Source organism: Diaporthe batatas (genome assembly GCF_019321695.1).
Source record: "Diaporthe batatas strain CRI 302-4 chromosome Unknown Contig00001, whole genome shotgun sequence".
Taxonomy (NCBI): domain Eukaryota; kingdom Fungi; phylum Ascomycota; class Sordariomycetes; order Diaporthales; family Diaporthaceae; genus Diaporthe; species Diaporthe batatas.
This window is the reverse complement of record NW_025408548.1, coordinates 2,223,081-2,237,213: the sequence shown is the minus strand read 5'-3', so window position 1 is coordinate 2,237,213 and position 14,133 is coordinate 2,223,081. Positions and strand designations below refer to the sequence as shown.

At 57.1% G+C, this 14,133-nt stretch overlaps 4 protein-coding genes across 4 annotated transcripts; all 4 read left to right on the top strand.

Moving 5' to 3' along the window:
* Positions 1-440: 440 nt before the first annotated feature.
* On the top strand, positions 441-2,765 carry KVR01_000601 (uncharacterized protein; the record flags this gene model as incomplete). Its single annotated transcript, XM_044791856.1, has 7 exons — positions 441-445; positions 556-689; positions 777-1,318; positions 1,386-1,553; positions 1,602-1,969; positions 2,029-2,606; positions 2,698-2,765. 7 exons carry the CDS (start codon positions 441-443, stop codon positions 2,763-2,765), a joined length of 1,863 nt encoding a protein of 620 aa, XP_044650550.1.
* A 2,327-nt stretch (positions 2,766-5,092) lies between these two features.
* KVR01_000018 (uncharacterized protein) lies at positions 5,093-5,646 on the top strand (the record flags this gene model as incomplete). Its single annotated transcript, XM_044791827.1, has 3 exons — positions 5,093-5,222; positions 5,302-5,401; positions 5,484-5,646. The coding sequence occupies 3 exons, from the start codon at positions 5,093-5,095 to the stop codon at positions 5,644-5,646; spliced, it is 393 nt and encodes a 130-aa protein (XP_044649967.1).
* Positions 5,647-7,023: 1,377 nt separating this feature from the next.
* KVR01_000712 (uncharacterized protein) lies at positions 7,024-10,199 on the top strand. The gene is made up of 3 exons (XM_044787930.1): positions 7,024-8,054; positions 8,184-8,946; positions 9,003-10,199. The coding sequence occupies exons 1-3, from the start codon at positions 7,846-7,848 to the stop codon at positions 9,864-9,866; spliced, it is 1,836 nt and encodes a 611-aa protein (XP_044650661.1). The 5' UTR covers positions 7,024-7,845; the 3' UTR covers positions 9,867-10,199.
* An 878-nt stretch (positions 10,200-11,077) lies between these two features.
* On the top strand, positions 11,078-13,923 carry KVR01_000901 (uncharacterized protein). Its single transcript, XM_044792774.1, has 4 exons — positions 11,078-11,152; positions 11,533-11,720; positions 11,778-12,700; positions 12,823-13,923. Exons 2-4 carry the CDS (start codon positions 11,619-11,621, stop codon positions 13,358-13,360), a joined length of 1,563 nt encoding a protein of 520 aa, XP_044650850.1. The 5' UTR covers positions 11,078-11,152; positions 11,533-11,618; the 3' UTR covers positions 13,361-13,923.
* The last annotated feature ends 210 nt before the right edge of the window (positions 13,924-14,133 follow it).

Below are 14,133 nucleotides of genomic sequence, written 5' to 3'. Positions count from 1 at the left end.
TCAAAGGACTGTGAACGCGCAATTGGTTTCCTCCGTCCGTCCGATCCGTCCCCCTTCGGCCAGGAACGTCACCGTAATTGGCAGGTCGATCGAGCTGCGCGCCCAGCCTACACAACCCCCGACGGCCTGTCAGACTCGTGCCTCTGTCGTACTGTGGCTGCCACACTGCACAGCTCATTGCATATACATAGTCTAGCACCATCTCCTCTCGATCCCACCAACGACCGTCAGCCGCGGCCGCGCGCAACCGGTTCAGGCAGACAGACCGCAGCCGAGGACTGCCTGTCGTTATATTACACCACCCACCAGGGGGTCCGCTCTATTGCATGGGGCTCACTCCATAGATAAACACCACCACCCGTGGAATACAGACATCTCGCCAAGAGAAGCACCGTCCAGTACCACACCCATCAGGAGCTCTCACTCGTCCCACCGGCGCCATGTTGTGAGCTTATATTCCCATTTTACAATCTACCCCTTCCTTGTCCATCGTCCCACCCCGTTTCGCGGAAGCGCCACAAAAATGACGGACGTCTCGCTGATCACTGCCCTCAGCGTCCTACCTCCTCCCCCGCGGTATCCCACCCAGGCCGCATACAATGCCGCCGTCGGCTCGGGCCATATCCCGCCCATGATCGAGACCAACAATATTCTCTCGAACCCAGAGGACCACTTCCTGGTCGGAGAGGGTGAGCCCCGTCCAAGACCCTCCTATCTGCGGGCCTCGCACACTTGCTGCTGCGCGCGCGAGGCTAAACCGGTCTGACATCACCCAGGTACCTACGTCCTCAAGGAAGACCTGCATCTCGCGACCCCTCCACCACATCCATCCGAGGCACCCGTCATAAACCCAAACCCACTCTCCACGAACCCACAGCCCGCCACCGCGGGTACGAGCGTGTCGCTGATCAACGTCGACGCCCGGCACTCCCCCTTTCAGTACAGAGGGGGCATCACAGCAGCCAACCTCGGGCAGTCGAGCAGCATACAAGAGCACCCGCACGAGGACAACTCGAGGGATCCGACCATCAGCGGCAGTGAAGGGCGCGCAAATTCCAGCGATGCGCCCTTATCGTTAGGCTCGGCCCCTGCGTTCGGGGAGGGGACTGCCTTGCTTGTTGCGCCGAATTCCAAGGATGCTAACAAGCGGAAGAAGCCCAAGAATAACATGACGAAAAGCAACTCTTCGTTCATCAGCAGGGTTATCGTTAATGAGAACCTGAGCAAGAGGATACAAGAGCGCCCGACGGACGGCGTATGGGGCTTTGCCAATATCAACCGCGCATTTCAATGGCTGGATATGTCGGCTTCCAACAAGGTTGGTATCTCCTGTTGTATCTCTGCCAAAGGACTTGTGGGCTAGAGTCTGTGCTGACCATTTGTAGGCCGAGTATCTCACCAAGGTCCTCTTCACCAAGGCGCATTGTCTTTGTCATGATGTGAACCACATCACGAAAAGTATAAACCACGTGGACGTGATCATGGGCTTCTCTACTGGCGAGATAATTTGGTGGGAACCCACCTCACAACGATATGCGCGTTTGAATAAGAATGTAGGTCCCCCGGCGAGTGCTTATTCAGGTCCAAGCTGACGACCACAGGGCGTCATAAATGGAACCCCCGTCTCCCAGATCAAATGGATACCAGGCTCAGAGACCCTTTTCTTGGCATCACACATGGACGGGTCTCTAGTGGTTTACGACAAGGAGAAGGAGGATGCCATTTTCACATCAGAGCAGGAGAATGGTGAGGTCGAGGCAACCAACGGCACGAATGGAGTCCACAGCCCCAGGAACGATATCCAGGTTCAGAAGTCGGTCAACTCGAAGAACCAAAAGTTCAACCCTGTCGCAGCGTGGAAGCTCTCAAACCAGCGGATCAATGCCTTCTCCTTCTCACCAGATAACCGGCGGCTGGCTGTGGTGTCGGAGGACGGCTCGCTGAGGATCATCGACTACCTCAAGGAAGAGTGAGAAGCCCAACTGCCAGGACTCCGCGCTGATCTCCTTAGCTGACTAAATCTCACAGACTGGTCGATCACTTCCACTCCTACTACGGCGGACTCATCTCCGTCTGCTGGTCACCAGACGGAAAATACGTCCTCACAGGGGGGCAGGACGACCTCATTTCGATCTGGCACGTCCCCGACGCCGTGCTCATCGCTCGATGCCAGGGCCATCACTCCTGGGTGACCTCCGTAGCCTTCGACCCCTGGCGATGCGACGACAAGAACTACCGTTTCGGCAGCGTGGGGGAGGACCGCCGGTTGTGTTTGTGGGACTTCAGCGTCGGCATGCTGCACCGGCCCAGGGCTGGGACGGGCGCCGGCGCAGCATCCGTCCGCCAGCGGGGCTCGATTGCCTCCCGGCTGACTACGTCGCAGCTCACACGCGCCGAGACACAAGGGACATCGGCGAGCAGGGTACGGTCTAACTCGGCGATCTCAGCCGGAGTTGATGGCGAAGACGGCTTCGTTGGACCGCACGCCGTCGAGCCCAGGGCGAACACCGCGATCCTGCCGCCCGTGTTGACAAAGGTTGTGGACACGGATCCGTTGTGCTGGTTGGAGTTCACAGAGGAGGCCATTGTGACGAGCTGCAAGTCTGGTAAGGGAAATACGCATCCGCCCCCTCCTTCTACCTCGTGCGTCCCGTCCGTCGCATCTGCTCCGCCCACTGACCGTCTCTTTCCTTCAAGGACACATTCGCACCTGGACTCGCCCATCAGACTCGACGGCGCCCGTCGGTGAGACCTCGGCCAGTTGAGAAAGCGAGAACATTTGTTGGGATGGCATCAGCGCGAGAATTGGTCCGCCAAAGTTCAAGTAGCAGGTTTTTCGGGCTATGCCATATCCGCTATGCCGCGCAGGGACACATGTGAGACGGGCCTGATAGGCAATGCTAATCCAGGCACATGAATCCCAGGCCTTGCATAAGCACTACAAAGCCTTTTCACATGCTTTTGACTCTTGCGTTTCGTGAATGGCTCGGAGTGTGCCCGATAGAGTTGTCATCGCTGTGCCCTGGCTGTCCCCACCGGAGAGCTTCAGATCCGCTCCTGTTGAAGGGGCGACATGCATATATGTGTGTGAACTTTTGTTTCTCGTTGGTGGTAGGGGCCCCATCCCGCGTCGCCCATGGCTCCGGTTCGAGCCGCAATATCCTACATGCGGTTGATCTTGGGGACCCACACCAACTGGTCGAGAACGTTGCAGGACTTTTGACTCAAGACACGCCGGTCTGTCGAGCTACCAGCGGGCGAGGCTCGCGGAATGTCGCCGAGGAACCTCCTTAGGGGGGCGGGTTCCTGATCGGCGCGATCCATCTATCGAACTGTGACAGCTACTGCAGCCCTCGGCGGGCTTGAATTTTCTTTCTCCGACTCACCGAGTCCCTGAGTATTTTGGGGCCAGAGGGGGGAAGGGGGACCTGCTCGAGCTAAGCTCCTGGAGCTGTGCTCGGAAACACGTGGGTCCTTTGTTCCTCGAATTGTCAGAGTGGGACCCGGGAGATATCGCAATGGCAGATGGATCTCGTCCCGGCCACCCGACCCACAGCGGGAAAAGCATACTGCAGCCTCAGCCTCTGAGCCTGCAGCGGTCAATCTAGTGCAATCAATGGTGGTGCGATTGGTTGTCAGCAGCGACGGAGCAAAAGTGCACTGAGAGGTCTCAGCCTGCCTGTCCGGGTCTGTCCCGCATGAGGATCGATCAAGAGGTGTGCGGCGCCGGGCACATTGTTGGCATATGAGAGGCTGCATTGTATGTTTGTGGATTGACTGCGCCGGATTCGTGACCTGCCGAATTCTTAGCGCGAGGAATCGGTCAAAGGAAGTATTGATTGTATCTGTACACGCGCATGGCGCTAAGATGTCTCGAAGCAAAGCCTGCTTGAGGGTTGTCGAGCAGACGGTCTCAGCACTGACGCGCTCGTCATCGTGACAGATCCAGATAGGCGTCGACGTCCAGAACAAAGCCTTTTTTGGCACATCCCAAGCAGCTAGGAACAGGGATGACGCGTTAAATCATCTGCAAGGTTTTGCTTAAGAGAGCCGCTGTTATCAGGCTTTGGCGGGCTGCGGCAAAACTTTTCGAGCGTCGAACATGTGAAAATGATGACACTGCACTGCCTGCTCATAGTTTGCCTGCTCACCGTGGACGCTGCCGCATATTTGAATTTGCACGCATTTCATGGTCGGTTTCGTCGACCGTGTACCTACCCCTTGCGGCTCACTGTAGTGAGACAGACAGACAGACAGACAGATGCAAGCAAGATGTTGTGCAACCAGCAAGGCTGAGGACCGATCTTTTGTCATGTACCCACCTACGCTCTGTTTGGTTAGTGTCGATCTTTAGAGGATATACGAGCGGCCGAGCCGTGAGGCCGTTGATAAGGAGCGATGGGAACGGTGGACCCGGCCAGGACGGGTGCCGCTGGACAATCAATGCGGCGCAGGACCGGCGTCTCGTGGCGTAGATTGCTTCGTAGTAGTAGTAAGCCCGGATAGGCAGCCTGCCGACAAATCCTGAATCGTGACGGTGGCGGGAGGCTACACACGCCGCCTCTCGCTCTCGCGGCAATCAACCGTCGACCCTTAGCTTCGGCAAAGCCCAGGCGGAAGCGGTCGACCCAGATGCCTGCCGATAATGCAAGCTGCACCTCAAACAAATGACTTATGAAACTTGTCTGCTGAGGCTCACAGCTGAGTCTAAAGCACTCTGGGCGAACTGGTTGTGCTATCAAGAAGTTGACATGTGCCCGTGTGTTTCCTTTTTTTCGGCAGATCTTGGAATCGTTCCGATTGACACAGGGGCCAGGTATCAGGGCTGGACTTGTGGTGGGCCGACCCAGAGTCGGTCAATTAATCGTCGAATTCTGGCCGAGGCAGCGGTTGTTTTGAGCGGTCTGGCGGTTCCCTCAATCCTCGGACACAACGGTCAGGGCTTGTCAGGCACAAGCGTTCGTCTGGATTGCCCCAATACTGATGTAGCGCGTGGTTTCGGCTACCGGTTAGGTTTTGCCTGCGAGATGCGGTTGAACATGCTCTCTGCGCCGGTCCCGTGCGCTCCAATCGGCTACGGACCACCCCCTACATGTGGCGTGGTGTCACCCCGAACGAAGGTCATGCTATCGCCTGCTTTTCTCCGGAGGGCAGCGAGGCCCGCCGGTCACAAGGCCGCGGCGTGCAGGTTGAGACCCCGCGATTATGGGACGGTGAGGCGTGTATTTTATATATATCGGCTGCAAGAGCAGGTGCAAGCCGCCGGGGGAGGTGCATCGGCTCATTAGCACGGGTTGGCAGACAGGGCGGATAAGCAGGCTGGGCTGGTGGAAAAGAGGGCCATCAGGCGAGGGCTCGGAGAGATCATGCCACTGCCCCGTGACGCGGGCATGGGACGACAGTGTGGCACCTTCTAGGCCCTCTGACCGTTGGCGACGAGTTACAGACCAGGCCTCGTGCAGCAGGTGCTGTCTTGCATGCAGAGCCACTGTTGATCACAGCCGGGCAAACATGGAGGGTGTCGCCATGGCAGCTGCGCAGCTGGGTCGAGGCATCTGGTATCCGTGGAGGGCTCCGAACTGCCGCCGCTCGAATGCCATGCCCCGTCTTTCCCGCCCAATTCAGCAGTCCCACGCTGCAACGTAGATCTCGCCCTGGCAGCGTGGCAGGCGGAAGGCCACCAATGAAGTCCTGGTCATTTGCATGTACGGAGTACTGTACAACACGCGCTGCACGGTCCGCAATACCACAGTAGTATTGCTGAACGGGGTCGACTCGCTTGCGCCACTCGAGGAGGCATAAGCGAGAAGACTGCTGTTGTTCCGGCCGTATCGCGACGGCTTGACGGCAGGTGCCAAAATTGAAGCAAGGTGCCTCTCGTATCGAGAACAGACGCCACAAGCGAGGGGAGGAAGGCCAAAATGGAGGTCAGATCGCATCTAGATGTTAGCCCAGCCGTGGGGGCCCTTGGGGGTTGGGCGAGCCAACAGACCGCCGGGGCCTAGATTTGACGGGCCAGCCAGCGAGCGAGACGAAAGGCAGATACACTAGATGGAAGCTTGAAGGAAGGATAATGGAAGGATTCCCGATAAGGAAACCACTGCAGATTGATAGTGACGGGCTGGCCTGGGCTGACGCTGGACCCACTTTGCAAGTACCTAGGTTCCCGTGTACTGTACAGTACTCCGAACATGCAGAGGTGGTGACAGCGACGAACGGAAGGGCCGATCAGCAATCACCCCTTGCCGTCATGACCCGCCAGAGAGGCGAACGGGGCGCCTGTTCGGGCCTGTCAGAGTGGGATTTCAGGATTCGCCAGAGCACAGTCCTGGCAGTCTTGTTTTCGTGGGTTGGGTTGGTATCAGGGTTCACGGCGGAAATGCGGAATAGTCCGGAGATTCAACGGCAAAAGATACTGCCAGACGGGCCCAAGTGGCAGATTTGGCTTCCACCCATGCTGCCATGACGCTCGCGGTTCCGGCTGGAACGAGCGCAAACCTGAAGTGTATCGAGAACGGTGCCGACCCCGGCGACTCTTGACGCCCTGATGGATGACGCCAGGAGTCAAAAGTCAGTTCCAAGTATTCGGTACAAGTCATTCAGCCCACCCACACACGACGTCTTTGATACCATCACTGCAGAGTGACACAGCCCCCATCTGTACTCACACATACCCACTGGGTGAGCCCAGGTACCTAGGCACCTAGGTAGTCAGTCGGCTGGCTGCTTTGTCGACATCGGGCGTAGAAACTCTGATGCAGCCGTCGGCAGGGGCCTAAATTCTAGTAAGGGGTTTGTTTTTTACCGCGAGAAAGCCAGGGAAGGCGGGAGTAGAGCGGACGGGCGGGCGCTGGGCGGGGCAGGGGAAGCCCCTCGAGTCCAAAAGTGACTAGGATGCTTGCAGTAAAGTGATTGTTGACCTGGTACTATCAGTATGTGGGACACAACATCGCTTATTATTGTGACTGAGCGGTGCTGCTTGCTGCTTGGCCTGGCCGCGGCCGTTCTTTTGTACCGGTACCTGTCACCTGTTCCCATCTCCCAGTTCCCAGTTCCCAGTCAGCAGATCGTAGACGTGCTTGCAGAAAGCCGATGCGTGCATATGGGACCCAGCGCTTGGGTTCCACGTCCCACCCAGCCCAGCCAGCCAGCCCAGCTGTGTGTGCTCCATCCGATCGCCCTTTGTGTGTGTGTGCGAGTGTGTTGCGAGTACATACATTGTGCTGCTGTCGGCCGGTCGTCGCTTGTTCTCGTTTTTATTAGGGGGCAATGACCAACAGGGCGATATCCTTTCTACATGTAGAAAACGTTTGCCCATCCTGCCCTGCCCTTTTCCAATCCCACTCTGATCATCCCCTTTCACCAATCCCAAAACGAGGGCCAGAGACCCCCACCACCCACTTCGTCGCCGCTGCCTCCTCGTGGGGTGTTTTTTCGCATCTTTCGATACCAGTCGCCTCGACCCGTCTCGTCACCCTGCCTGCCTTGTCTGCCTTGCCTGCCTGCCTGCCTCCCTTCCACCCCCTTCTGCTGCATCCGCCATCCACCAGGCCAAGGGTCCCAGTCCACTCACGGGGCGCGCTACGCTACAGCAGTTATCGTCGTCTCTGATACCGGCCACTTATAGCAGCCGCAAACGACTCATTCCCACTTCTGCCCGGTGTTACTACGCCCATTTACATTTTTTTCGCCTCACCAGTACCCACTCCGCTTCCATGATCTGCATTGGGTTCCTGGATTAAAAACACCCGACCCTGCCTGGCAGTCCCTGGCCTTTCCTGACCCTTCCTGCCCCTCGGGCTATTGCACTGCGATTCTCATGCACAGAGCACCCACGGCTTGAGAATGCCCTCATTTAATCCCATCGCCAACGTCACTGGGCGTAATGCCTATACGCTTTTCGAAATCAGGCTCGACAATGACTTTTTGGTCTTTCGAGGCAATGACCATGAGTCCTCAGGCCAACTACTGAAGGGCACCGTCGTGCTGTGTCTCCCACAAGCCCTCAAGGTCGACGACGTGCACCTGCGACTAGTCGGTACGGAGAGGTTGAAGTGAGTTTGTTGCAGTACTCTAGCAGCCGTTCTCTACATCACTGCCTCGTCGTCTCCCTTGCACCGAACCCCCTCCCTACCTAAGCATTTTTTCCGCCTATAGAGATCCCTCACTAACAGCCACACCAGCTGGACGGACGCACGGGTCACGCCAACGGGAATCTCAAATCAGAAGGTCGATCGTACCAACATCTTCTACCAGCACAGATGGAACCCTTTTGTTGGCGGCAACTCGGGGAAGAGCACCCTGCTCGAGAAAGGGAATTACGAATGGCCCTTTGAGCTTATGTTGCCAGGAGACTTTTGCGAATCCATCGAGGGGATGCCCGAGGCCAGCATCACCTACCACCTGAAAGCGACCGTTGCGCGCGGCAAACTCGCCTACGACCTGCACGCAAAAAAGAGGGTCAGGATTATCCGCACACTCGAGTCCTCCGCCCTGGAGTTCCTACACGCCATGAGCGTCGAAAACATCTGGCCAAACAAGGTCGAGTACAGCGTGGTGATCCCGACCAAGGCCATCGTATTTGGAAGCTCCATCCCGCTCGAAACCAGGTTCACGCCGCTGCTGAAAGGCTTGGAGATCGGGGATATCAACTGCAGGTTGATGGAGGTCCACGAGATAATGGTGACGACAGCGGCAGGCCACAGCATACGGGAGCACAAGAGGGAACGCGAGGTCGCACACTGGACGCTCACGGTAAATCGAGATGAGCATTGGAATGACATGATAGAGGATTCGGGCCAGGAGGGCTGGGTCCTCAACGCAAATCTCGATCTCCCGAGGAAGTTGGGCAAGTGCATGCAAGACACCAATGTGCACGGCATCAAGATAAGACACAAACTGAAGATGGTGGTTGCGCTGCACAACCCAGACGGCCACGTCTCAGAGGTAAGTCAACTGCCAGCGGATGGAACATGAAGTCACAGGCTGACCCGACCTCACAGCTGCGTGCAACTCTCCCCGTGACGATATTCATATCGCCCAACATGCCTCTGGATGATGAGGGCAATCTTGTGCGACAGTCACCGACCGAGACCAACCCAGCACAGCGCATGCACGGCATTGCGCCGCCGGGCTACGGCGAGCACGTCCTTGATCAGCTTTACGACGAGGTCGATATGAACGGCCTGCAGAGCGGGTTTCAGACACCAGCGATCCAATCTGGCGTCAACACACCATTCTACGCCCTGTCCCGGGCTGGCTCGGCCGAGAATCTGCACCAGATGGCAGGAATGGCAGTACCTCCCGCAGCGCTTAGCTCGCGGCTACAGGATGTGTCTCTCAATGCCTCAAATAGGAGTCAATCGTATCACAGCCTCAGCGGCGCGACAACAGGTGGCGCGACGACGCCACACTCGCAGCCGCCACCGGCTGACAGCACCCACAACTCACCTCCGCCCTCGGCGCCGCTTTCCAGGTCAAATAGTGGCGAGGACCAGTCCGGCATAAACACACCGGAACACATCGAGATGGAGAGCCTCAGCAAGGTGCCCAGCTACACCACGGCGATCAAGACGCCTGCGCGACCCCTCAGCACTGGGGAGGGCCTGAGCCTACCCGATTACGACTCAGTGGTGAGCGCGCCGACGACACCGACGACACACAACAGCACGCAGGCAGCAAATCCCCTGGACTCAATCCCCGAGGCGGCAACCACCGAGAACAACCAGCCACCGCCGCGGCCTCGCCCTTCCAGGAGGCAGACCTCCCTGGGGTTCAGCAACCTGCTTCACCATCACCACTTCGGGGTCGAAGATGACGTCCGTCGGAGGCTGCACCTGCTGCAGGCTCGAGCCCAGCCCTACTAGAGGGAGGGACTGGCGCGAGTTCGTCGTCCGCCCAAGCAGTGGCCGTGGTTTCCAGGCGGACCCTCAAGACCTACTTAGCAGAAGCCTTCTTTTTTTGAGGAATGGTCGAAACATTGTTTTTGTGTGGATTTAGACAGCATTGGTACAAAGGATACAAGCACGATCATGAGGGTATTAATAAGGGATCATCATAAGGGTGCATGCATCAGGCATTATAGACAGTGGCCGCAAAGGACGGAGTTTTGGACATAGGGACCGTTTATACCCCAAATAGCCTTGCTTTGGTAAATGGACAATAGATTCCAAGCATTAATAACAGGGACTGTAGTGATATCCGTTTCCTACCCGTGGACCCCAATGACATATGACCGAGAAGGATTTGGCTCATGACAGACCACTTTTCCATGTCCCCAATGGTGTTATAAAGCACATGAGTGCTCCTGTACATTACCTAATTTGAACAACAACTGGAATCATTTAGGACAGTCATGGACCGTTTTAGTGTAGTACTGCCACGCATGAGAAACCCAGTCTGTGTTCCCTCTCCACACGGTTGTGACGGTCTAAGACATCTAGCCAACTCGATGCGACCTCCTGAGAAGGCGGGGAGTAGCTACCAGACCTGTCACCACCGACCAGCGAACCTTGTTCCATGCCTTGCTTGCCATGGTGCCAACCAGATTTCGATCGTCCCATCTTGCTTGGCTTTCCCTCGCTGCATCAGGCGGCCTCAGGTTAGCGGTGGACCACCGGTGCTGCAGTGGTAGCCAGAGAGGCGCAGTGCCTTTCCCCGAAAACCTTCGCACCCAGAAGACGGGATCGTGGGGAGATCATGTCCCTAATCCAGTATGGCGCCTGATGGCGATAGGTGTGCGTGTGATGTTGCGCCCCTATCAAGCTTTTTGGCCATGTGGACCGCGACAGCCGCTATTGAAGCTGGGTATGGGCTCTGCCGGGGTGGTCTCGTCCCGCTGTTTCTTCCTTTCTCAAAGGGCCAAGGAAACTGCGTTGTGGCTTTCCCGCGCACCACGCTACTCTGAGGTGCCAGGCCGTAGTAGGCTACGTGTGTATGCTTGTATGCTGGGTATGATGCACAAAAGAAGGCGCTTGTTAGGGGACCGCTACGTCATCGCCACTCACTGGCCGCCCACGACGCCGGGTGTTATATAGCCCAATATCTGTCGGTCGAAATGACACACCATGCCAATAGACCTAGATCTCCTACACCAACAACAGCATCATCAAAGCGCTGCCAGATTAAATAGACCAAAGACTCATTTTCCTAGGTAAGCACAGCCGTTTTGTTTATCGCATCCCGAGTTCATGTGCCCTGTGCTTGTCAGGCAACGCGCCTGCAGGCAGCTCGAACCGGAGGCTCCGTGCAGCCCCCACCACAAGGTTCATCAATCTCGTCTGTCGAGATCGCCACAGGGGTCTTGAGTGCTGCATTGTGACGGCCCCACTGGGGGGGGGTGGTCGGCAGCTTGGCCCCTGAGCTCTACTGCACAGGTGAAGCTGTGCCGTGTCATGACGGTCCTATCATCAGCACATCGCTCAGACGACCTCACTCTTTCAGCCTCAAGATCTGCTGGCGTTTGAAGCTATTCACACATACGATATTGAATCCAGGTAAAGTTTAGATAGCGTGCTGACATTGGCTCTATAGTTTCTTGCGAACAACGCTATCGTCTCCACCCATTAATAGCCCGTCTCTAAGACCCGATAATCCGAAAGCAGACAACTGCATCCACGATGGCCGACGACGTGAAGACGTTGCCCCAGAGGTCGGGCACGATCATGACCAAGTCGAGCACTTTCAGCGAGTCTGCCGTCCCTGACACAGATCCCGGAACCGTACGTAGCCTCATGTCCTAGACTGTCTGTCGCGTCGACGACTGACCGAAACTACAGACCGCTGGGCTGCTTGCCGAGCGTCTGCAAGCATGGAAGCATGCCGTGGGCTACCTTGAGGAGTACATGGGCGCCATTGAGAAGATCCACAAGGAGCAGTCTAAGGAGTACGAGAAGGTCATGAAGACCATCTCCAAGCCCCTGCGCGAGGGCCACCACTTCGACCAGAACCTCGGCGGCGTTGCCGGCTTCTATGAGAACCTGCGTCAGAACACGCAGGCCCTCATCAACACCAATACCGAGACCGAGAAGAGCATCAAGGGCTCTGTCCTGCCCATCCTGGACCGCCTCCACAAGGAGATCAAGAACAAGGCCAAGGAGCTGGCCAGCGGCGCGCAGAAGGGCGCCAAGGAGGTCGAGAAGGCCCGGAACACCACCCAGAAGCACATCGAGCTTCTCGGCCAGCACGCTGCGTCTTTCGAGTCTACTGGTGGCAGGATGAACCCCTCTGAGGACCCCTATGTCATCCGCCGGGGTGTCCTGCACCGCCTGAACAAGCAGGTCATCGAGGAGAACAACCACCGCAACGATCTCATCGCGGTACAGGGCAACTTCCAAGACTTCGAGGCCCACGTCATCCAGGTCCTTCAACAGGCCATGGAAGTATTCAACCAGTTCGCCGGCGGGCAGGCCGAGAAGACCCGTGCGCTCTACGCCGATATGCTCGGTGCCGCCCAGAGGATCCCTCCGGACATGGAGTGGCAGGCCTTCACCCAGCGCAACGCCGATATCCTCATCGACCCCGAGGACCCTCCCAGGACGGTTGAGGCTATCGAGTTCCCCAACCAGGGCCACAACTCGACCGAGCCACTTATTGAGGGCAGCCTCGAGCGCAAGTCGCGGAACAAGCTGTCTTGGGGATTCTCGACCGGCTACTATGTGGTGACTCCTTCCAAGTTCTTGCACGAGTTCAAGACAGATGAGTAAGTTACTTTTGTGCTTTTTTCCTTTCTTTCTATCTGCCGATACGCCGGGCGGACCTCTGCTCCGGCCGCGTCTCGCAATTCCTGCCTAGATAACAAGATACTGACTACATGTGTCATAGCAATGCGGCCAAGGACCCAGTCCCAGAGCTCTCCATCTATCTCCCTGAGGCAACCATTGGCACCCCCAGTGGAGACAAATTCAACGTCAAGGGCAAGGACAAATCCAAGAGCATGAGCAGCAAGCTCACGGGAACCTCTGAACTCTCCTTCAAGGCGCACACGGCAGCGGATGCTCAGCGGTGGTTTGAGGTCATTTCAAGGGTTGCGGGGGCCAATTCGTCCGCAGGAAGCACACCCGCCAGTCCTGTTGTCGGCAGCGGTGATTCTCCGGTAATGAACGAGGCCCACGACCTTGGAGCAGAGAGGCCAGCAGAAGGATCAGCGGGAACGGTTGGGACTAATGACATGACTGGACAGAAGCAGGAGCCCGCTGGACAAACCTCGGGGATCACGGGCGAAGACACAGTTGCCAGCCCGACGGCTGTGTCGCCATCAGACACTAAGGGTAAGGAAGCTGTGGACCACCAACAAACCATCCCACCATCTGCGGCGAACACGACTGAGACAAAAGCAACTGCCCCAGCATCGGAAACTTAGGAAGCTACCATCGAGACCAATACGACCGCAGCCGAGGTTGATGTGAAACCGTGGTACGAGAGCTAGGGAGACCCGAGAGACGAGTTGTATGGCGGGGCGAGAGCCTGGGACAGCGAAGACTCCTGGGGAGCAACGGACGGCGGAGGGAGCGCGCTGGCGGCTCATGACGGGAATGTGTTCAACGATGCGAGAGTGAGCCACTCTCAGCCATGGAGGTTGAGGTATCCCACGCCACGTGATCTGAAGGAGCGCGTGGGAAGGACTCGGTCCTCATACGACAGGGCCCAGGGCACAGCATTCTGGTGGGACGTATAGTAAGTCGGATTACACAAGGTGGGATGGCAGAGCTATAGTAAGTGGCCGTAATGACGGGCCAAGAGGGCGAGGGAAGGGTCTTTTGTGTTTCACACACCAACCATATTTAATACTCATTCGGTTACAACACGGCAGGGAGGTTTGAACATCGGGTCCTGTCGCTCTTATCGATTCCCCCTTCTTCTCCCCTCCTAGATGAGCATACGCAGGACAAATTTAGGCCTCCGCCCGACAGGGCACTTTTTCTACTTGGCCCTCGCCCGTGTGACGAGCATCTAGCATCTGATTCGCCATCTCCCAACTGCTGACATGCAGCTGCAGGGTGGGTGATCAATTGATGCGCCGAGGTTTTTGGGGGCTGAAAAGGTACATGCTGGCCGCGTCAAGCGAGGCCAGCCCACCCACACCCTGAGTGTTCTCTGGCTTTTCGATCTCCGAATACACAGATGCGTACGCAG

What these genes read in the sequence shown, in the direction of transcription:
- KVR01_000712 (XM_044787930.1), top strand. Translation starts at nt 7,846, where the DNA reads ATGCCCTCATTTAATCCCATCGCCAACGTCACTGGGCGTAATGCCTAT. An exon ending in GTCGGTACGGAGAGGTTGAA is followed by an intron (nt 8,055 to 8,183) that starts GTGAGTTTGTTG and finishes CAGCCACACCAG; the next exon opens with CTGGACGGACGCACGGGTCA. An exon ending in CAGACGGCCACGTCTCAGAG is followed by an intron (nt 8,947 to 9,002) that starts GTAAGTCAACTG and finishes CCGACCTCACAG; the next exon opens with CTGCGTGCAACTCTCCCCGT.
- KVR01_000901 (XM_044792774.1), top strand. Translation starts at nt 11,619, where the DNA reads ATGGCCGACGACGTGAAGACGTTGCCCCAGAGGTCGGGCACGATCATG. An exon ending in CTGACACAGATCCCGGAACC is followed by an intron (nt 11,721 to 11,777) that starts GTACGTAGCCTC and finishes CCGAAACTACAG; the next exon opens with ACCGCTGGGCTGCTTGCCGA. An exon ending in CACGAGTTCAAGACAGATGA is followed by an intron (nt 12,701 to 12,822) that starts GTAAGTTACTTT and finishes CATGTGTCATAG; the next exon opens with CAATGCGGCCAAGGACCCAG.